At 38.9% G+C, this 22,545-nt stretch overlaps 3 protein-coding genes across 3 annotated transcripts; 1 reads left to right on the forward strand and 2 right to left on the reverse strand.

Moving 5' to 3' along the window:
- Positions 1-401: 401 nt before the first annotated feature.
- LOC144633592 (diacylglycerol kinase epsilon-like) lies at positions 402-10,431 on the reverse strand. The gene is made up of 9 exons (XM_078492436.1): positions 9,634-10,431; positions 7,871-8,014; positions 7,399-7,544; positions 5,956-6,013; positions 5,146-5,259; positions 4,510-4,581; positions 3,729-3,856; positions 2,099-2,210; positions 402-1,534 (listed from the first exon to the last, which is right to left on the reverse strand). The coding sequence occupies exons 1-9, from the start codon at positions 10,327-10,329 to the stop codon at positions 1,397-1,399; spliced, it is 1,608 nt and encodes a 535-aa protein (XP_078348562.1). The 5' UTR covers positions 10,330-10,431; the 3' UTR covers positions 402-1,396.
- Positions 10,432-13,336: 2,905 nt separating this feature from the next.
- Positions 13,337-14,322, reverse strand: LOC144632563 (histidine protein methyltransferase 1 homolog). The gene has a single exon (XM_078491235.1). It carries the CDS (start codon positions 14,319-14,321, stop codon positions 13,374-13,376), a length of 948 nt encoding a protein of 315 aa, XP_078347361.1. The 5' UTR covers position 14,322; the 3' UTR covers positions 13,337-13,373.
- A 64-nt stretch (positions 14,323-14,386) lies between these two features.
- On the forward strand, positions 14,387-21,297 carry LOC144633593 (phosphoribosyl pyrophosphate synthase-associated protein 2-like). The gene is made up of 11 exons (XM_078492437.1): positions 14,387-14,598; positions 14,761-14,813; positions 14,924-14,990; positions 15,570-15,655; positions 15,748-15,843; positions 17,271-17,386; positions 17,576-17,631; positions 18,006-18,169; positions 18,550-18,620; positions 19,071-19,217; positions 20,107-21,297. The coding sequence occupies exons 1-11, from the start codon at positions 14,525-14,527 to the stop codon at positions 20,263-20,265; spliced, it is 1,089 nt and encodes a 362-aa protein (XP_078348563.1). The 5' UTR covers positions 14,387-14,524; the 3' UTR covers positions 20,266-21,297.
- The last annotated feature ends 1,248 nt before the right edge of the window (positions 21,298-22,545 follow it).

Consider the following 22,545-nt stretch of genomic DNA (forward strand, 5'->3'; position numbering starts at 1 on the left):
CAAATTCTTATTAATGGTCTCCATATATTTCCTGTAGAATTAGTTGGGAGAATTTGTTAAAAATCAAGGCAATTTTTCTGTGGTGATGACATCTTAATTCTAATAACCTATTCTTTCGATTGCCAGTGGCGAATCTGCGATGACAGGGGGGTGGGGACGGGACGGGGACGTGTAATAGGACTAGTAAAGATCATATTTTTTGGTACAAAATGAGGACTAAAATATTGTTTATTCTTCCAACAAAAAAGAAGGGGCAGTGAGTCCGATAGACGCACCACTGACTGATAATGTAAGGAGAAATTTGATAATGATTACTCTTGGAGCTCAAAGAATTAAATATTGCCCGTGATGGACGTTGCGCGGAAAACGCACTCTAATGTATGATAAAAGTCAAGTGCCACTTACTTTTATACGCAGTTTATTTTAAATGCGTTGAATACATGATCTAACTTCCTATAGGAAGTGAGAGGGAAAGCTGTACAATCAGATGAGTCTTGTGCCACCCATAATATGATTACTACGGAGCGTTTTTGTTTTCTCGTATACACTCTTTTTTCTATAATAATATTGTTTTTCCGGCCCAGGCTGAATATTTTTATTTTTTTTCTGCCGATTTTAGGCTGAAGAATATTCTTAGATTATAACAGTTCAGTTTTGGAATGTATTGGGTATCAATTACAAGTGTATAACTTCTAGAAATGATATTAGCATCAAACGTACGGCTAGTGTTGGTTTGATGTTTTTTAGCTAGTTTTGTCATTAAGAGAAAGAAAGAATTTTAACGGTTTAGTTGAAAACATAGAACTGAATTGTATTAAAACATTTTCAACACATAAAATTATGTTCTTTTCAAAATCTCAGCCACGGTTTTATTCTTAAAATATTCTTAAAATTTCGCAAACTTCAGCCTCGATATTCTTAGAGAAAAAAAAAGAGTGTAGCAAATGAGCTTTTATGTTTTCTTACTTCGTGTGCACGAACAGCATGACAAATCCAGAAAAATTCAAGTTTGCCGCCGTTAATAAACTATCTCAATCTTCCTCGATCTAAACAATCTTTGTTCTTTTGTGGTTTGTTAAATTATTTTTTAGGGGAATTTCAACTTTGTTTAACTATTATTTTGAGGTTTCCATCGATTTCAACGTACTTTATTGGCAAAGCTTCTTCTAGTTTCTTCTGCAATACCTGCTATATTTTGGACATTGTACATGGTCCATCTTGCTTTGAGCAACATTAGCAAGTTGTCTTTTCGAGACAGCGTTCCAAATAATTTAAGTTAAGACGCAGTTCTATAAGCCCTATTATACTTGGTACTGCTACTCCAGTCGGATTTTTCTTCGGAACTTATCATTTGGGCTCTTATGTTTCAAGACTGAACTAAGTGTACTTGGGCCATTCACAAAAGGAGCTCTTTTTCTCCCTTCCCTAGCATGAGAGCTTGGTTGTGGTGAGTTATTGTGATCACACAGGGGCCTTCTTCCCAGGGCTCTCCGTCTACTTGAACCGGGAGGGATCTGGTGTCCTTGAGAGTAAGCTGTAGAAAAAAAAACAGCAGTAAATCGGCTGAGAAAAAAGAAAAAAAGCGATGCATTGAAATCACATGACCTGTAAGAGGGGCACAAAAGAGCTTACACCACTACAAAACAAGCTACCTAAGAAATTCTAAAGGCTTCCGTCCATAATTGGTGTTAACACCTCATCTTAAATAATTATAGTGTTTTTTTGTTTCCTGATTCCTGCTTGCTGTTGCAAAGGTCACCCATTTGAAACCTTTTGCCCCTAGATAAACATACTGATCATTTCCACTTACTGATGTACCAATATTATAAGCTTGTAATAATGAGTGCAAAGGGTTACAGCTAAAAGCTCTCTGCGGGAATTGCAGGCCTATGTTAGCATTGCTGATTGTAATGCAAGTATGGAAAAAAGTTGTTGCTAGTGATTTTTCGCTCTTCTTTTCATCTGTTTGCTTGAAGAGCTTGACATTAAGATATTAAATTATATGTTGTTGTAGTCAAATTGGTCTAAAACCCAATGTAGCCTGGTAATGTATTAGTTTGAAATGAAAGCATGATATTGTAGTAGCAGATGCACTTACTTTAATGGACCTTGCTTGGCCAAGTCGGAGAGGGTCAGCCATATTAACTTGTAGTCTTGCAATGTGAAGGGCTGAATAAAGCCCTGCTACTTCCAGTACTCCATCATTAATACTATAAAAAAACAGAGAAGATGTTTAACACTACTAGTCTCCTGTACAGGCATAACACCTCAATCCTTTTGGCGGCACAAAGCTCTTCAGAAGGCTTAACATGATTGGCTAACAAAACAATAGACAAACAACAAGACAATGATCCTAGCACTGAAAACAATAGAGGTGTGTAACAACAGGGAGCAAATGAAATTTCAGGTTCCGGAAAGCTTTGTGGCAACAGCGATCGTCACACAGTGCTACTCTCTGGACAGTGTTGCACGACAACCCATATTATAACTTCAGAAGAGAGCAGGAATTAGTACTGAATGTGGTAAAATGAGAGTCGGGTGGGTAGGTGGGTAGGTAGGTAGGTAGGTAGGTAGGTAGGTAGGTAGGTAGGTAGGTAGGTAGGTAGGTAGGTGTAGTGTTGAGCGGACGAACATGCATGGATTCTCTAGAGAGTGTGTGAGCCAATCGCGAGTATGTTATTGTTGTCCTTAGATATAAGGCTCTCGATTATGTATTCAAAGTGTAGTGTGATCTAGTGTGTGAAATGGCCCTGTAACGGACGAGCAAATTAAATTTACTGTTTGTTTTCCATTGAGTTTCTGGTGATTCTACATTGGCGACAAGGAAAATTTGGAAATTTTGTCGAGGATTTCAATGAGTATTTGTCTCAGTGATGCCGGGAGGCGAGACAGGAATGGCAAGCGGCAGTTCGAGCACTTCGGGAAGCACTCCTCTAATCGGTCGTTTTAGATGTCGGTTGTTTGAAGTCATTTAATCTAAAAGTAGAGGCACAGAATTTAAACCAGCAATGGAAGAGGTGGAAAAGAACCTTTGATCTCTACGTGACGGGAAAAGGTGTTACGGAGGATGCACAGAAATGAGCTCTATTCTTACATGTCGCAGGAATGGACCTGCAGGAAATTTATTTCACACTGGCCGGTGAAGAAGCGAGCGGTTTTGCAGCGACAGTCAAGGTACTTGATGATTATTTTGCTCCGAAAACGAACGTCCCTTTCGAAAGGCATTTGTTTAGACAAATCGCACAGGAAAGCGGAGAAACTGTTGATCATTTTGTGTGAAATGGCTCTGTAACGGACAAGCAAATTAAATTTACTGTTTGTTTTCCATCAAGTTTCTGGTGATTCTACAGTAGGTCGGTAGGGGGGGTAGGTAGGTAGGTAGGTAGGGAATAACTTATTTAAACACGGTAATTCCATTTAGGTACAGAATAAAAACCAAGGTTAAAAACACTAACTATACTTACTAAGAGAGGCTGACTACTAATAAAAACAAACAAACAAACAAACATAAACCTGCTTTACAAGGACGCCGTGTATTCAAAATTAAATTCAAAATGATGGGCAAGCTGACAAGCGTGCAAGAAAGCCACTTGACTTCACACACACCCTTGGGCATCATATCACCTTGCACGAAGTGATGTTCTTGCATGCTTGCATGCATGCTCACCCTTTCAAATAACCATGAGAACAATGAGGGACTGTTTAATGTTAAATGCGAGTAAACTGACCTTGGTGGTGAAGAATGTTCTTCATCGCCATCAACCCAAATTTCACAGCCTCCACACCAACTGTTAATATTAAGAATGACAATTCCTTCCAGCTCTGGTAAGTCTACTTTTCTTCCATCCATTTCCAGCTGAAGAAAAAAATTACATCCACTTTCATTTAAAAATTATGTTGGTACCTTAATAGCAAATATACACTTTAAAGAACCCTAGTCAGCCACGCCTTTGTTTTTGTTTACATACAAGAGTTTCGGTATAATATTTTACGCAGAGCATGTCTAAACGGAAGAGATCACTGTGAAACTGTTAAAGGTAATTAACCAGTGATCCTGTAATACAACTTATACATGTCGCAACGCAATAAGATTTCGCTTCACCATACAGTTTTCATAATTTCGATGCCATGGAAAATGGCGGAGGTTGACTAAGGTCCTTTAAATTAATTAGAAAGTGAGAAACACAAAGCAACCTCGTTTCCAGGGTTTCTCTCTCCCCGCCACTTGGGGGGAAAGAAAGAGAGACTCTGGGAACGAGGTTAACACAAAGTACAATGTGTGGATCTAGCAAATTAAAACAGTTAACAGTTATTCAGTTCCAACAATTTGAATGACCAGAAGGTTGAAGTATTGCCTGGCAAAATGTACCAAACATTCATTTGGAATTCTTGCATTCTGCACAACAACTCCTTTAAGCAATATCTTACACCTATAAGCATCACCTGACATCCATAAGACAAGAACATTAAATAAAATATTTTTTTTTTTAAAAAAACTGGGTTCTTTACCTCAACAAGTTCATGAAGATCTTTGCAGTCTTGTTCAAGCACATCTCTGGCACCATACAATCCATACACTGCCTGAAGTTAGACAACAAAAATTAAACTTTATGAAAATTAAAATTTTTAATAATATTATAACTAACAAAAAATAGTGAGTGCTGTCAAAGCTGATAAGGTTCAACACTTTGAAATTTGAGACAGGATGCAGGGAAATGTTTGACAAATTTTGAGCACTTGTATGTACTTTTTTTAAAAAACATCCAAGCGGACAAACAAAATCTCAAACAAAATTTTGACAGTGGCCTTACAATTCGCAGTTTTACTACTTTCATCATGTTTTTGTTATTTCTGTTATTTACTTAGTCAGGTCTCCACCTAAATTCAGGCTTATGACTGAATGAACACTCACATTAACACAAAGGGTGCGGTTGTTTGGTAATATTCTGGAATAAGAATTTATTCCGAAATTAATGCCAGCTATTCTGCAAATGGAAGCAGAAAAGCCGGAATGGAAATCCAAGTATTCCGGAATAGGAACAGTAACCAAACGAATGCTAAACTTGCACGAATTCTAATTATTCTTATTCCAGATTGAGCCCAAACGAACATACCCTAAGAAACAGTTCAAAGTGCAGCAGTTACCTTATTGATGATGCGGCTTGTAAACAAAGAAGGCTGACTTTCTCGATGAAGATGAAAGTTTAGTACAACTTTGGCATCGCAGCCCACTGAAAAGTAATTATTCATCCAGAACACCTACAGAAATATACAGATTACAGTTTCTACAATGTTACTTATTTTCGCGGGACTTAAATTTTGCGATTTTCGCGATTTTCTTATAGACCCGTGAAAATTTATTTCAAACGTTTTCTTTGGTATTTTTTATGTTAATTGCATATTTTTTGGCCAAATCACGAAATTAAGTTCCCGCGAAAATAAGTAACAATAAGAATGCACTGATTGTTTTATCTTGTTGATATTAAAAAAAATCAAATTAATACTGGTTGTTAATGCTTTGGCCTTTGACAAAGTCTGTCCCTTATTTTGAGAGGCGGGCTGGTTCAAATAGGGGGAGAGTCAATGATTTTTATGCAAGGAAAAAGTAGGGGCACATAAATTTATGCATGCATATCAGGGTGTTTTAAGGGATTGGGTGAGGGGGGAGGGAAGGGTCAGCAAAAAAGGTGCTTCAAAAAAAGGGAGGGTCAGGAAAATTTGAACATGGCCTCCCTAATTTGCAACAGCCCCTTCCCCTCTCTAAATAATGACCAGTCCCATGTGGTAATCTTCCAGGGGAAGATGGCCCCACGGATGGTCACTTACATGTACTATACCAAAGGTTAACTCTATACAGAAATCTTGCACTGTACACAGTCTTAGTCTATCTTGAAATTTCTCATAAATTTTAAATCTATCAGATATGCACAAGAACAGTCTTGAACCTGCAATTACCTTTTTACGTCTTCTGACATCAAAGTATCCCCTGCTACTCTCCACAGTTATTTTCCATCTGTGAGGAAAAAAAAACATCTGATCAGTCAGCTGGCTTCATGAGATATTAAATACAGAAGTATCATGATCTGTAAAAAAGGGTGAAGTCTGCATTTGAGCCCAGGGGGGGTACTTGCAGTATTCATGACGGGGGGTCCGACGGAGCTTCATATTGCGAACCCAAAAAAATACATGAGCCTGAAACTTTACACCCAAAAAAATACCTGGCAACAAAATTTTCTACCCCAAAAAATACAAAACCTAGCGCCTCGATACTAATTTATTCAATCAAACAGACTTTAAGTCCTAAAAAAATACATGACAGATCTCTTGACCCAAAAAAATACCGAGGGTGTACATTTTCAACCCAAAAAAATACGTCGGACCTCCCCGTCATGTATACTGCAAGTAGCCCCCCTGGGCATTTGAGCCTAGCGGCCTATCAGACTGGAGTTTATCCCGGTTTCTGTACCATTGAGTGACTAGGAGTACCGGTATTTCTACTCCCCCCTGGATGGGATTCTAGTCCATCGCGGGGTTACCTCCAGCATTAGTTCACCAGTACCCATTTATACACCTGGGTGGAGAGAGGTACTATGAGTCAGAGAAAAGTGTCTTGCCCAAGAACACAACACAGTGACCCCGGTCAGGGCTTGAACCTGGACCACTTGATCCAGAGTTCAGCACACTAACCACTAGGCCACCATGTCACCTATATCATTTGTGATGGGAAACAAAATAATGTAAACAGCAAATGGTTTAATTTTGTATATGTTGCAGTTAATTTTTGATCTCAGTTAATTTTTTATTTTAACTAGTTAGTTTTTTCTAACTAGTTGATTTTTTTTAACTAGTTAAATAATGGGGTTAGGGTTAGGGTATCATATATTTTAAAAAAGTAGTGGTTCATCCAACGTTTCCTACGTGGCACAGTGGATAAGGGGTTGGACAGCAAATCCAGAGGTTGAGAGTTCAAATCTAGTGCAGGTTAGTAAAAAAGAAAAATAAATAAATGATAGTACTTAGGGGAGAGGGATAGTAGCAGATAGTAGGGGAGGGTTAGTAAGGATGGGGGGGAGGGTATGAGATATCAAGGGGGGGGGGTGTTCTACTTTTTCTACTTATTAACCAAGAATAAAAAAAAACTAGTTAGAAAAAAACTAACTAGTTAAAATAAAAAATTAACTGAGATCAAAAATTAACTGCAACATATATCAGTGTTTGCCAAAATTTGTCATTTAATGACAGGAACCCATTAGGAAATGAGGATGACTAACAATGGTGAGGATGTCCATGGATAACAATAATGTACAAACTAAAAATGGGGAAGTCATGTTTAGCTCCAATATGCGTGAGATTTTGATTCATGTAATTTTTGGTTAAAAATGGATGTACTATCTTTACCTGTCCAATGGAGTCACATTAGCTGTCATGATGGACGTCAGTATTTCATTAACATCTTCTTCACCAGTGTAACCACTGCCCCATCCAAGAACCCGTGCCAGGTCATTACCAGTGCCAAGTGGAAGAATGCCGATATATGGAGGCAACTGACAAATCAAATCCACCATTAGCTTTGTTTACAAGGGATGCACAACAGGTCAACTTAACATTATTTGAAAAGTTATAATGTATATGCACTTTATAAATTTCTTTTAATTGACATACATGTGTAACTTGAAGATTTTGCCTTATTACACGTAAGTGCCATGTACCGGTATTTCCTTATTTATGTTACAATAATTATGTCTTCATTCCTTGCTATTCTAGCAAGAAATTAGATGTCAATCAAGTATCAGAAAAGACCCCCAAGAGGACCAACACATAATTTGTATTTAAGCTACTCTGTAACTAAACTACAAACAATATTACAAACCTTTAACTTGACTTTGTCTAAGGCACCAAGAACCCATCCGACGCTCCCATCACCTCCACATACCAAAATACGGGTCCTGTGGTTAGGAAGTAGCTTACAAAACTCCAGTGCAGATTCAGGGGGGACTTCATGAATATCTACCACCTAAAGATAGAATTTATTTATCAGTTTAATTTACAAAATAAAGTTTACAGTTTTCCAAATAGTTTTACTATAATGAAGAAAGGACCTTGGTTTATTATAAAGTTTCACATGGATGTCTTCATTTTGACAAAATTTTGATACATGTCTCATTCAAAAGCTGATAGTTCTACACAAAAAATGTTAAGCAATAAAGAAAATGTCAGTTAAGATTTAGGGTCAGTAGAAACTGAGAGCATGCAGTCTAATAATTTTGTAACACAGTGGCTGTTCTATTTAACATAAATCATTGATAAAAACTGATTTGCTTTACACATTTTAGTGATGAAACATGAAAGCTATGTGCAAACTCTGAAGGGCATCTTCCAAAGATATCTGCAGAACCAAAACCTAGCATAGTCTGGAACTGGTAAAGAAGCAAACGACAGCTATCATCTACCCAAGCAGCATAACGTATACATCTAGAGAGAACTTTGACATTAGCCAAATCTTCTCAAGATAATGTTCACTATTTGAGTGTTCACACAATTGTGAAAAAATATACATGGCTGTGGGAGGCAAGGTGTCCTAATGGTTAATGTGCTGGACTCCAGATCAAGTAGTCAGAGTTTGAATCCTCATTAGGGTCATTGTGTCAGATTTTTTCTTTGTCCCATGCTCATGTCATTGTTGAACAATTCATCTTCACAACCCTCCAAGTTTATTTTTTTGCTTAGTAGCCATTTGGCCACTGACTGCTCAAGTTTGGTCGCCAGTGGGGCTGTGCTCTAAGGGTGCCCGGGTGCCTCAGGCGACTAACTTTTGTCTTTGGGTGACCAGATAATCTTATTTCTTTCATATAAGCTTTATGCTGGGCACCCTGGATCTTATAGTTTGGAGCCTTTGGGCTCCTTGTAATTTTTCTTAGAGCACAGCCTTGTAGTCATTAAATTAAGCCACGCTTTCAATCCTTCTCCTTTATTTTAGTCGCCAGGCTGGCGACTTCAGTTCCAATTAAGTCGCCAGCTCCAAAATTTTAGTCGCCATGGCGACTAAAATGGTCTTAACTTGGAGGGTTGCTTCATTATTTATCGCCGAGTTACACACTTGATGATTTCGACATTCTGATACCAGTAGGCAGGATGCGTGTCACATATCAACCCAGGAGTCTCTCCTAGCTCAGTTGGTTAGAGCGCCCAACTAGTATCTGGGAGGCCATGGGTTTGATTCCCGTCAGGGACTCAGATTTTTTCTTTGCTCCATGCTCGTGTCGTTGTTGAACAATTCATGTTCCTTATTTATCACCGAGCTTAAAATTTACCATTTTCATTATTTACAAAGTCTGCCCATGTTTAGGCCTGGTTAAATAAAAGACCTCGTTGAAGGCCATTCCCTTTTATATCCACACCCCCCTATAGATGAGATTTTCTGAAGAGGTATTTTTTAAAGAATGTTGACAGGGCTAACCACACAGAAATGACTTTTCCTTCTTTAATCTTTCAAATATTTCTGAAGGGGTTAGGGAAAATTTGGCTTTTTCTGAAGGGGTTTTGAAAAATCGGGTTATTTCTGAAAGGGGGGGGGGATATAAAATGGAATCACCCTATTTAAGCCTGGATCAGTGTTAATAAACATGTTATTACCTGCACTGGGTTCAGAAGGCTCTTAAATGCCATTAATAATCTTTCTCCTTCATTGTCTCCACTCTTACGATTAGCAAACACAAGCAGTGGACTCCAGTTTTTGATTGGCGGTGCATTAACTTCACGGACCACAAATCTTTTTTTACTCCGCCAACTTTCCACAGTAAGACTTATGCAATGTGGAGGTAAAATCATGGTTCTATATTTTCCAAAATCACAAATATTTGATTTACTTCGAAGGCAATGATCATGCGTTTTATCCTGACACCAAACACACCTAAGATCGCATAATCTCGGCTCAGTACCGCAGTGAAAACCGCAGACGCTACATGTACTACAAAGAGGCAAGTTTCCTCGAACCCATTGGTGATTCATGTAGTTTCTCTTAGAAAGAACAAGGACTTTGCAAGCAAATCTTTTCGTTGCCCCGTCGATACATTCTTCATGAACTGAAATCCCACAGTTTTCGCAGTATCCACCTCTCACTAGAGGACGTTCGCAGAAATTACAATACGTGGGCTTATCGAGGATTTCGGTCATAAACCACCGATGACCCTTGTGCGGGTCTCCGACACGTAAACCGCGCTTCCAAGTCAAACCCAAGAGTTTTGTTAGTACCCACGAGAGCAAAATAAACATTCCACAACACACCAGGACTTGGTATACATCCCCTCGCCATTCCAAGATGTTTCCCATTGGCTCTGAACATATCCAAAGTGAGCTAAATGAGCAGTAATATCATACAGACAACACCTGCTTTGACCGCCATGTTGGAAATTACCCAAGATGCCCTCCACCAACCCTTCACCTTCACTATGGATACAAACAGAGTAAGAACTGGGTACGAGATGTCGACCTTTGACCGGCCAATGAAATTTTATTTGGGTACCGTAAATGCTCGAGAGGGGGGCGCTTATTCGAAGGGGAGCGCTTATTTCGTTTAGCAATTTTTGGCCTCAAAATGACACTGTCTTTATTTCTAGTGAACCCAAAATGTAACATAACCATAATTAAAAAAAATCAATACAGTCAACTCTCTCTCAACGGACACCTCTATAAGACGGACACCTCCATAAAAGACGGACACCTGGTGATGGTCCCTGCCGTTTTTTTTATCTACATTTCAGTGATTTTACTGTAACAAAACTCTCTGTAAGACGGACACCTCTCTAAGGCCCGGTTCAGACGCCGTACTTTTCATGAGCCGAACTCAATTCGAATTTGGACCGCCGACCCAAATTGACAAAATACTTTTTGGCCGTTCCGAGGCCGTTCCTAATACAGTTCCAATAATTGAGGTAAACTGCTGGCAAAATACATTATAATAATTTATGAATTAGGATCGGCACATGAAAAATACGGCGTCTGAATCAAAGCCGTTCCAAAGGCGTTCAACAGGCGAAATTCTCGGCCAAGCCAGGCGGGAAAAACGGGTGAGCCGTTCCAAATTGAAATAGCCGTTCTAACTTGATTCAGACGCCGATCTTTTCATGTACTTAATTCAAGGAATTAGTTTCGGCTCATGAAAAGATCAGCGTCTGAACCGGGCCTAAGACGGGGAACGGACAAGTTGAAACCGCCAACGGACATGCACAAAAAGTTATTTTCTTTGTGGATAATACTTCAAAACTTGGTATCAACATATAGCATAGTAAGTCAGCGCCTTTAGAATACCAAACTTACCAAAAAGAAGCCGCTATAACATATTACTTCTCTGCTTAAGTATATGGCACCAAATTATAAGGTAGTTTTCTACTTACAGTATTACCGTTTGTAACGAACAAACAAGTCGAATTTCTGATATTATTTTTGTTCCACGTTATAGGTTTTGCTAAAGTAAGGGACTTAAAACAGACGTGTATTCGTTGTGCATAGCTGTTTAGCTTAATCTTCTCAAAATGTCTGGTGTTACGTTACCTCGACTCTCTATAAGGCGGACACCTCTCTAAGACGGACAGTAAGGGTCGGTCCCGACGGTGTCCGTCTTAGAGAGAGTTGACTGAAGCAGTTATTATTTTGTGAAACTTGAAACGTTCTCAAGACGTTGTAGAGTTGCCCGTCAAAAATGACTATAGAGGGGGGCAAAGGGTTTATGCATGACGCGTGAAAAGGGCAAAAATTAGTCCGTGACGCGTGAAAATAGGGCAAAAATTAGACTGTGATGCGTGAAAAATAGTAAGAAAAGAACCGTGATCCGTGAATTCTGCTGTTTCAAGTATACGTGACACGTGAATTTGGTTAAAACTTGTGCGTGAAACGGGATCACGAACCCCCCTTTGGTACCTTGACTATATTGTACTTCAATAGAACATTTCTAACAACTGGCTGTTCCATCATGAAATGTTTGTACAAGAAAGGTAGGGCCGGGGTAAATCTTCAGTTGTTCTTCAATTGAAAACGAATAGTTCCATCAAGAGTCCATCAAGAAAATGAGAAGTAAACCTGTGCAACTTTGAAGAACATTATTTTTCTTCTATTACGTGTGACACACGTCTTGTGTTTTGTACCAAGTACCGAACCTCGTTTTTTCGTGGGGGAGGGTGGGGGTGGGGATGGGGCGCTTATTCAATATTTTTAGCCTTAGGAAGGGTGCTAATTCGTTGCGAGGTCAGCATTTATGGCAGTTTGCTTTATCAGCACCAACTTTTGTAGAACCAATTTATCTAGCCTGCGTGGCAGGCGCCTAGGACTTTCCACAAGTTGCTCGGCAACTTTTTGGCAACTTTTCATGTTTCGAGCAACTTTTCCCCTTCGAGCAACTTTTTTCCTCTCGAGCAACTAGCTGCATTTTGAGAAATTTTCGGACCGAAGATCTCCAAAGATTATCCGAGTGTTGTTCAAAGGCGATACGAACGTTTCCGAACATTTACGAAGCTTGACGAAGGTTTTCGAAAAACATCTGAAGACGTTTTAACTTTTGGCTCATTCTGATTTAAAACATTACAAAACTCGTCAGCAAACATGACGTCACAGATATCTTCACGATTTTTCTCAGTTAAAGAAATCCTTGTTATTTAACAAATTTTCCCTTAATATGTTATTTAGATACTTCTTTTGCTGCAAAATTGCATAAAACTGCTTAGAAATCTTACCCTCAAAGGGAAATTAGCATATATTTGGAGAAATTCTCTTGATTAGATGCAGCGTCTTTGATTCTTTGGAGCAACTTTCGAGCAACTTTTATTATCAGGAGCAACTTTTTTGGATTTTTGGAGCAACTTTTTAAGAAATTACGGACAACTTTTTGGGAAATCTCGAGCAACTTGTGGAAAGCCCTACAGGAGCCTGTGTATGTTTGGGCGCACATTTGGGAAATGCAACTGAACGCCTGACGCCCAGCACCTTCTCCCTCCTTACTAGAGCAGGAGTCAGAGAAAGAAAAGTGGCGGGGCAAAGTACCCCCAGTGAACTTAAAAACTTCAATTTTGGAATTTGGAATGAAATAAAACTCATTTTAGTAATTAACTAGGTAAAGGGTTATTTAACTCCCAGCAAATGAGAAAAATTGAATTTTCAAAGGAAAATCCATGTTTAGTTTGTACAGAGACAGCTTCAAGAAGCACTCCCTTTCACCGAGAAGCACTCCTTTGTGGGACATAACATGAATGCACCATATGATAGATCTTGCTCATAAAGCGAGAGCCAATTCAAGCAGTTCTCCAGAGGAGAACATCACTAAACTGTAAATAAAAGGATACAATGATAACATTTCTATATTTTTATTGATTTCCTTCTGTTGCCTATTGTTTACAATTGTTAACTTGCAGGTACTTCATACACAAAATCTCACGCTGTACACAATCACTATACACTTTGCAGATTGAAACATCAAACACACCATCCAATTTTACCAGTTTCTCAAAACTTCTTGTCCCTCCACCAACACCAAAATAATGTGTTTTGGCAGCCACATAAGCGATACCATCAGGTTTCTTCAAATGTCTTTTAATAAAATGATACAGCTTAGCATGAGATTCTACTGCATAAATTGTTTCTGACGTTAGGATTACATCGTACATCATGTCACTGACTAGCTCTGGGTTAATAAAATTGACCACACTTCCCCAGTCCCCTGAAAAGAAACGACAACATTTCTGCGCACTTCCCAGAAGGTCAAAGGTCGCTGTTTCTAATTGACATTGTTCATTTTGCTGCGCAAGGTTAAACAATACATTTGGAATCGTGACATACTCGATTACGTCGTCGTTGTAGTCTTGGAAATGAACTTCAGCCCCTTGTAAAAGTGCGTAGATTCCTGGTAGCCCTGCACCGCATCCTATTTCCAAAACACGCTTCCCTCGAAAGTTCACTCCACTTTCCAACAAATATTCCACCAAATCAATACTACATTCCCATATTTTAAGGCCTCCTTCATAAACTGAAGGAATCAAGTCAGTGCTATTTTCAGCAGCTGTTACAATATCGTAGCCATGAACGTCCTGCCTGTCTTTAAGACTTTCTTCCACGTTGGTCTCACTCACATGTTTCATGCGCAAGTGGCCACCGCCAATGGCGGTTTCTTCTACTTTTGATGACAGATACGCATCAAGATTAGATTTAATTAAAATCTCCTTTGCTTCCCGTACAATTGTAGATTCTTTGGGTAGCTCTGCACGAGTCTCTGACGGAGAAATATCTTCCTCTTCGCCACTGTCTTCGGACGCAAAATTGAACTTGAAGTCCGCCATGTTGTAAATACACTTGGTAACCTCTCCTTATATGAAAGGCTTGGTTTCTCAGGGTGGCGGGAAGGTTTCGTATGTGGTCGCATGTGCTAAGGATATGTTTAGTTCTTCTTATTATTTTTGTAGCTAGTTTATGTTTCTTCATTTAACTCAACGATAAACAAGAGTAGAGTTAGTGCTTGACATATTCTTCATGCAGAAGGAAGATGAATCCCAGTCAAAGCGGATTAATTGTGTTTGCACTAAATTCAAATAAAGACTTGTCAGAGAAGATTGCAAGGTAAGGCAAGCATATGCTACAAACTTCACTTTTCTCTCGGACATGCTCAATTCAGTGTTGTGTTATAGATGCTCTGGATTATTTTAATTATGTCACCGTATTGTGGTAACAAATGCCCATTTTCATCGAAACTGATTATGTTATCAATTTGTTCCTCCACAGGAAACTTGGAATTGAGCTGGCCCAATGCATGGTGGGAAAATTTCAAAACCAAGGTGAAAATGAAAATTCCCTCCCAAAGAATAAAATAGTTACTTCTTATGGAGAGGTTTGACTGTAAAACTAATGGGCTATTTGATGAGCTATTTGTGTCTATCCTATTTAGAAACTAAAGTGAGGATAGGAATCTCAGTGCGTGGCAGAGATGTGTATATTATACAGTCTGGACTAGGGTGAGAGAAACTGATATATAAGGGTGACCCTATTTGGCGGAACAGCGATAGTATATTGCCCTAACCAACAAATAAAAGCAAACCAAATTGAAAGCTTTAACCGCAAGCCAACTGGGGTGAAGCTTACCACAAACAAACTAGTGACATGCCATCATTCCATTCCAGCAAATAGGGTCACCCATATATAATGTTGTTTGGAATTGCACTTGTAAGTGATTGCACATCCAAACTTTCATTGAAGAACTTATTATTATCAGATTATTAGTGGTGAAAAAGTTGTTCCAACAAAAAAAAGTTTCATTTGCTTAAGTTGGAGCCTTATAAGGTCTTGCAGGTCAAAACTAGCACTCAGAGAAGGTCAAGAAAATAATGTAAGGTATATGTAATTATAATCAAAACTTAAATATTTTATTGAGATAACAGTATAAAATGTCTCACTGAAGAATGCAAGGATAACAACATGTATGTTCAGACTAACAGTAAACTGTCTGCATAGATCTACTCAAAGTTTACACACTTCTGAATAAGACAACCACAACTCAAACTGATCAATATTAAAGTTATGTATTTCCTTTCTAGGGAGAGTCTTGATGTTAATGACGCCCTGATGGAATTGTTTATTGTGGCTTATGCCTGCAAAACATCCTGTGCAAGAAGAATCATCGGTAAGGCCATACAGCTCAAATTTATCACACAGTAGAATGTTTTAAGTGTCACTTGGGCGAGAAAGGAGTGTCTTATTGAATATGTTTTTCAGGTGTTATTCCATACTTGCCGTATTCCAAGCAAGCCAAAATGAACAAGAGAGGGTCCATTCCTTCAAAGCTAGTAGCATCTCTTATGGGCAGAGCAGGTATTTTACGCTACAGTCAGGGTCATGCAATAGCAATAGTTGAAGTACACACTGTACTGTGTGTTGTAGTTTAAAGTGAATTTTAAGTCAAACTGATTTGAACTAGTTCGATTTGCGTTTTTCTTTGCTCCAGATTTATTAATACCATAACCCTTAAACAAAAAAAGAAATGCAAATCATACTTATTTGAAATGATTTTGACCTTAACCAGGGCTCGAGACTAACGAGACTAACGGTAGCCAACTAGCCAAAGGCTACTAAAATTTAGGTTTTGGCTACCAGGTTTAGCATTCCTACTAGCCATTTGGCTAGTGAAAAACTCAGAAAAGTCAACTGTTCTTGATAGAAATCAATATACCTGACTAGTGAAAAATTACTTTTGGCTAGTAAAATATGACAGGTCACTAGCCAGTAAATCAGTGAGTTCAAAAGTTAGTCTCAAGCCCTGTTAACTGTATTTTAAACTACAACATACACCTTTTTCTAGGACCTTGCATCACACCCATAATCTGCACTTATTGAGTGCAGAGATGCCAACCTAAAAAAATCGAGATCCGGGAGACCACCAATTTTGCGAGAAGATACCTCTTCTCAACGCCCAAAACGGCACAAGAGATAGAGCTTCGCCGAGTGATCCACAAAAATGCGTGAAATATTTTAAAATTTTCTCCCAGATTTGGCCAAAATAAACGTGAAAACACGCATTTTTAAGAACTTTCCTTCGTATCCGGGAGATTTGACGACCCGTACGAGAGACCGGGAGATTCGGCCTGTATTCGGGAGACTCCCGGATAATCCGGGAGAGTTGGCATAGATGTGAGTGGTGGGGGACAGGAGGGCAGGAGCCTGGAGAAAAGGGGTGGGAAGAGCCTGAGAGAGGGTGGGAAGCAGGATTCCTAAAGTGGTGGGGAACCTGGAAAAAATTTGCAACATTTTATAATATTTTGCAATTGATGTAGGACTAACAGGAGGGAAACATGCACTATAGGAAGGTGCTGGAGGTGGGATTAAAATGCATGGGAAGCAGGAGTAAAAGGTACAGGAGGCAGGAGGTTCAGTTCCCCCTGTCCCCCTCCACTATACTGCATCGAAAATTCACACAGGAAAGTATTTTTACATATGGGCTGAGTGAAGCTTTACCTGTGCACCAAATGAACAAAAGCCACAGACCTCCAACATCCAGTCCATCCTAACCCTAAAAATAAGAGTTTTATCGAACTACCTTTTTGAGCTTGATTTGATTAGAAATTTGTGCAACATCTTTGTAAATGTTGAATTTGATACCTGTTGTAAATACATTAACTTGTGGTAATGTGTTTTTTTTTTTGTAGGGCTGCAGGGCCATAGTGGTGTGATGACTACTATTATTCACCTGTTGGTCAATAATAATTTATTACAAGTGATTTTGTAACCTCTTTTTTCCACAGGACTTACGAATATCATAACAGTTGATCTTCATTCCAAGGAGATTCAGGGATTCTATGATGCACCAGTTGACAATCTGCGGGCTTCGCCATTTCTTGTACAATACATCACAGAAAAGGTATTGTTAGTAGCTCAGTGTTCTTTCAAAGAAATGATGCCCATTTCATAATAATACTAAGTGGAAGGTGCACGAATCAAAACTTTTATTTCTTAACAGTGTGTATGAAGAAACCTTAAGTTTAAAGTTACATCATTCATTGGTTAATCAATATTGTTTTTCTGTTTTCTTTTTCCTTTTAATTTCAAGGTTGCTGACTACAGAAATGCTGTTATAGTCGCAAGGAACCCAGGGTCAGCTATAAGGTACTGTCAAGGAAAACTATTCAGTGGTAATCAGTAATTAAAGGAATAATTCTTGCCCCTATAAAAAATTACCAGGTAGTACATGTTAAACTCATCGCCAATAGATGAGTGTGAGGATGGTGCCTGAGTCTATGTGGGAGCCGCCAGCAAGCGCGAAAGGTAACCATGACAAACCTGTGAGTGGCAACCACCATTAATAACATTATTAAAATCAGTGAGAATAGGCATTATTTTCAAGTTTAAAACAAAATGGCAAACAAATAGTTTAAAGCAACTTGTAAGGGTGAAACAAGCTTATTTCCTTTTTGACATTGCCTGATATGCAGTTTGCCGATAAATAAACCAGTCTGACTTCAGGAATTATGGTATTTAAGGGCCACATCTTTTGCTGAGCGTTTGCGGCTTGGATTGGCTGTGATCCATGGTGAACAAAAGGAGCCTGAAAGTGAGCGACTTGATGGCCGTCAATCACCACCTCCTGCATTAGCCGAGTCACGACGATTTGCGTCTATCAGTATAAATAGCATGGACCTACCAGGTATCAACCTCTTTTCAATCTCTGTTTGAACATTGATCAAAATCTCAATTCTCTTTCAATACCAATACTTTGTCAATAGGGAATGTACAGATGCAGAGTGGGGTAATGTTACAGTGTAGTGTGCTGGACTCATGATTGCGGGTTCCATGTTTGAGCCCAGGGGGAAGGGGGGGTCATTGTGTTTTTCTTCTTTAGAAGACATCTACTCCCAGAGAATGCTGGAGAATAATTACTGAAAAATGGGGGGAGCAAGGATGGGGCAGTGGGGAGAGCACTTGCCTCACACCAATGTGGCCCCCCCATGTTTTTGTGCAAAGAAATGGTGGTACAAGTATATGTGACTATCCTATCTTATTTCTCCTCTCCTTCCTCCTTCACAGGATTTCTGCCAAAAGCTAAACCGCCAATTAATGTTGTGGGTGATGTAGGCGGCAAGATTGCCATCATTATTGTGAGTGTCATAATCAACTGCATATGAATGAGCCTGCATACATGTATCTACAGCCTGTACTCATATATATTGTGGTAGTTCTGTTAAATCTTCTATTATATCCTCTATTTCACTCACTGCAGCAAAAAAAGACTTTCAATAGGAATATATTTTGTCCTTTACTATGAGTAAACTGACAACTTTGAAAGATCCCTTTTATTGGAGGTGTCTTTTACGCGTTAAGGTTTGATGTTGATAACAAAACTTTTGTGTGATAGGTGGATTGCATTACCTTGTGACTGTTTTGTTTTCTTGGTGTTATTGATTTTCACTAAAGTTCTACTGTTTAATATAATTGTAAATGTTAATTATTACTGACTAGTGTCATAGGCCCTTGATGTATGCGAAGACGGCTGCATGCTTGTGATACTTGCCAAAATAATTTGGTTTCTTGACTGTTATTGCTTGCAGGATGACATGATAGATGACGCTGAATCATTTGTGACTGCTGCCAAGCTTCTAAAAGATCGTGGGGCATATAAGATTTTGGTGATGGTGACTCATGGTCTACTGTCCGCTGATGCTCCAGAACTGATTGAGGAATCAGTTATTGATGAGGTGCAATACTGTTATAAACATACACATTACAAATGTTACTACGGTTTCATCCACAGACACTAAAATAAGAACGACCCTGTACAACATAATAAAAATACAGTATCACATTGTCGAAAGTACATACAGTACTGTTCGATTAACAGGGTTAGAAATTAGCGCTTGCTCACTCGCCCAGGCGAGTGGGAAAACTGTCGGGCGATTACCAATCACAGATCACTCGCCTGGTTTGACGAGTACGATTTTCAATAAATTATTCAAAATAAGCGGAACTTTTACTTTCCACTTTAAAATAATCTACACTGTCCATAAGCCAATGGCTTACCAACATTTTGAAATCTCCATCAAAGCTATTTGCTTGCAAACTACAGCTATTTGGGAATACATATCAGATTAAACCGATTCAACTTTTGATGGAAGTGTGCTCGCGTTTTTATTGTGGAGTAAGGTCTATTTTCGGCGACTTTTCTTTAAGAAATAGGCTTAGATTGCAGTCTGTATCGTGATCGACCACTACGGTGGCACGGTGAGTATCAAACGTGCTTAAAAATTTAAGTTGTACATTTTATTATTCGTGGGGTGAGGGAGGCTAAATTTTCCTTTTTTAATGGTGGAGACTGAGCGAGTGAAAACTGATCTGGGCGAGTGCAATTTGAAGGTCACTCGCCCAGATTGCGAGTGCTCTGAAATTTTAGTTTCCAACTCTGCGGATAGCTTTCATTTGAATGGTCACACACTAAGGTTTTATCCACAGAATTACATGTAAGAGTTAGAACTGAATTTCTTTACTTAGAAGTTGGCTCTGGAAATGAAAAGAGGGATAAAGTATCGAATGATTGAATAAACAAAGTTTACGAGTTACCCATTGTTTTTTGTTCCTTTTCCTTATTAGGTCGTGGTCACCAACACTGTTTCTCATGACACTAAGATGTCTCGCTGCAGTAAGATCAGGACAGTGGATATCAGCTCACTGCTGGCTGAATCCATCCGCCGTATTAACAATGGAGAGTCAATGGGATATCTGTTTAGAAATGTTCCCCTAGAGGATTAGCGCAACCTGCTTTATCGTGTTGTTAATTGAGGATCGGGGGTACCATCTATGGTTATTCCCAAGGAAATTGACGCTTAGGTTTACCGTCCGGTTTGTCTGATCTTGTGAATTTCATGTGCATAGCAAATCTTGACTAAAGTGAACGGGTGCTTTTTAAAAAATTATCCTTGATGTCTATAATGTTGATATATGCGTTGTTAAAAAAGTGTTATCCAAATTTTTCTGTAGTGAGGTAATTATTTAGGTTAAGAATGAAATTCTTTTATAGTGTAACGATCGTTAGGTTCAGAAAGAAATAACGTAAAAAAGATTGCAAATGTCATAATGTTACTAGTCGGCTGATATTTTACTCTCATTGTAGTTGATAATGGCAAAAAAGAAAGCCTTAAGATTCAAAAGAGACAGAAGACCCAGGCAACTTTTTCCCTCTTTGAAACGCTGCGAGTTTACGAAACCACTAGCTATTGGAATAACCATAACCTACCCTTCTGCTCTTCGTTCCTTTGTTGAACTGAAGGGAGCGAATGTGAGAACACTTTCTCAATTACTATTTATATAATTGATGCAAAATCAATTTTTTCCTGACCCATAATGTCAATATGTTATCAAGCATACTTTTAAGAGATAATCACAAAACGGATAACTGTTTTGATATTTAAACAAATTCTCCCTACTATTACTATAAGAAAACATTGAGACTACAAGGGAGAATTTGTGCTAAAGAAAAAAAATGCTCACAGTTACTTTATTCTTGCAGTTTGTATGATGGATTAACGATGACGATCTTATAATAGATGTAGCAATTTAGGGAATTAAATGTGCATCACGTTAATGCAGGGATGTAGATGTCAAAGAAAAAAGCTTTACATAAACAGGCAATGACAAATTCTGAGCAATCTTTATTTTTTAAGCAGATGATTGATATAACCAGGTCTCGTATGCCCTGTGAAGGAGAAAGTAAAACTTGTGTTAGCATATCAGTTACCTGTATACGAGAAGCCTTTATTGCAGATTAAAAAAAGAAGTTTACTACTTGGTTTTGTAATTGATTGCTGTTTAAAACGATTAGCTGTACACCATCAAGGGCGCTGGGAACGAGAATGTAAACTCAAGCCACATTCTCATCCCCAAAGCCGCTTGCCCTACTTAGCTGGCAAAGCCAACAACAACAACAAGCCTCATCCCCATGACTCCGATTGGCCGGACGTTGATGGCAGTATTGCAAGGAATTAAATAAAAAGGAGCCCGGGGGTTATAGTTAGGAAGCGAGCCGTTTTCCAATCCGATAGGCCCACAAGGGCAAGTAAACGTGTATATCAGTCCACAACACCAAGCGAACCGTTACTACCAAGGAAGCAGAACAGTCCACAACAAGCTTTACTTTTGCCAGGACTACAGCAAAGTATTATCAGTTATATCGGAAATATCGTTAAATCGAAGATCGTTATACCGGGATTCCACTGTAATCTGTGCAGGGGAAACAAGTGGCTCTGGGGACACATAATTTGATTGGGTAGTTTTCAACAAAGGGAGTACTCTGGGTGCCAGAGGGTTTTCTTGCGCGGTTTCCGGTGTCAGTGACGTCAGAGAAAAACCCCTCTCGGGAGCCTGTTCGCAGGCTACAAAGGGAGATTTAACCGGAGAGAAAGAGAAAGGACAAGGCAAATTTCGGACCTAATCGTATCTATAACAAAATTCTCGATTTTGATTGGTTCTGCGCGCGCCTATTTGTCGCGTAATCGGCGCGCGATCACGTGGGTGTCCAATTACAGGTGTCCAATTTGAGCAACTTCACATTGGATACCTGTAATTGGACACCTACGCCATTCGCACGTCAATCATGCGCATTTGAATGGGTTCTTTTTTGCTGTTTTCCTGCTTTTTGGAAAACCAATTGACTTTACCTTTGACTTTCTCACACAAAAAAGGTTCTCCAAGACTTCCTAACCTCGAATTTTGTTATTGATACGATTAATTAGTAATTGGACCTCGTGTCGTACAATTCAGAGAATAATCGTGCTCGTAATTTCAAATCGGCCTCGCGCTACGCGCTCTGCCGATTTTCAAATTACTCGCCCAATTACTTTCTGAATTGTACTCCACTCAGTCCAATTACTATTACTTAACCGATTTCTCTGATATTTGAAGTAAAAGTCAACTATTATATCCCATGAACATAAGTCTCATTTGTTTGGATGAAATCTTTTATTTTTTATTTTTTCCCACCTTCAAACTACCCAATTTTGCATTTGTAGACTCTGTAATTTAGCAGTAAATGTA

The sequence above is a fragment of the Oculina patagonica genome, chromosome 12 (genome assembly GCF_052425735.1).
Source record: "Oculina patagonica isolate OP01 chromosome 12, crgOcupat, whole genome shotgun sequence".
Taxonomy (NCBI): Eukaryota; Metazoa; Cnidaria; class Anthozoa; order Scleractinia; family Oculinidae; genus Oculina; species Oculina patagonica.

Bases quoted from the DNA above. Each gene is read 5' to 3' on its own strand.
- LOC144632563 (XM_078491235.1), bottom strand. From the start codon at position 14,321: ATGGCGGACTTCAAGTTCAATTTTGCGTCCGAAGACAGTGGCGAAGAG.
- LOC144633593 (XM_078492437.1), top strand. From the start codon at position 14,525: ATGAATCCCAGTCAAAGCGGATTAATTGTGTTTGCACTAAATTCAAAT. The intron at 18,170-18,549 runs GTATCAACCTCT...CCTCCTTCACAG, and splicing joins AAATAGCATGGACCTACCAG to GATTTCTGCCAAAAGCTAAA. The intron at 19,218-20,106 runs GTGCAATACTGT...TTTCCTTATTAG, and splicing joins AGGAATCAGTTATTGATGAG to GTCGTGGTCACCAACACTGT.
- LOC144633592 (XM_078492436.1), bottom strand. From the start codon at position 10,329: ATGGGAAACATCTTGGAATGGCGAGGGGATGTATACCAAGTCCTGGTG. The intron at 5,260-5,955 runs GTAATTGCAGGT...ATATTTCTGTAG, and splicing joins ATGTCAGAAGACGTAAAAAG to GTGTTCTGGATGAATAATTA. The intron at 1,535-2,098 runs GTAAGTGCATCT...TTTTTTCTACAG, and splicing joins GCCAAGCAAGGTCCATTAAA to CTTACTCTCAAGGACACCAG.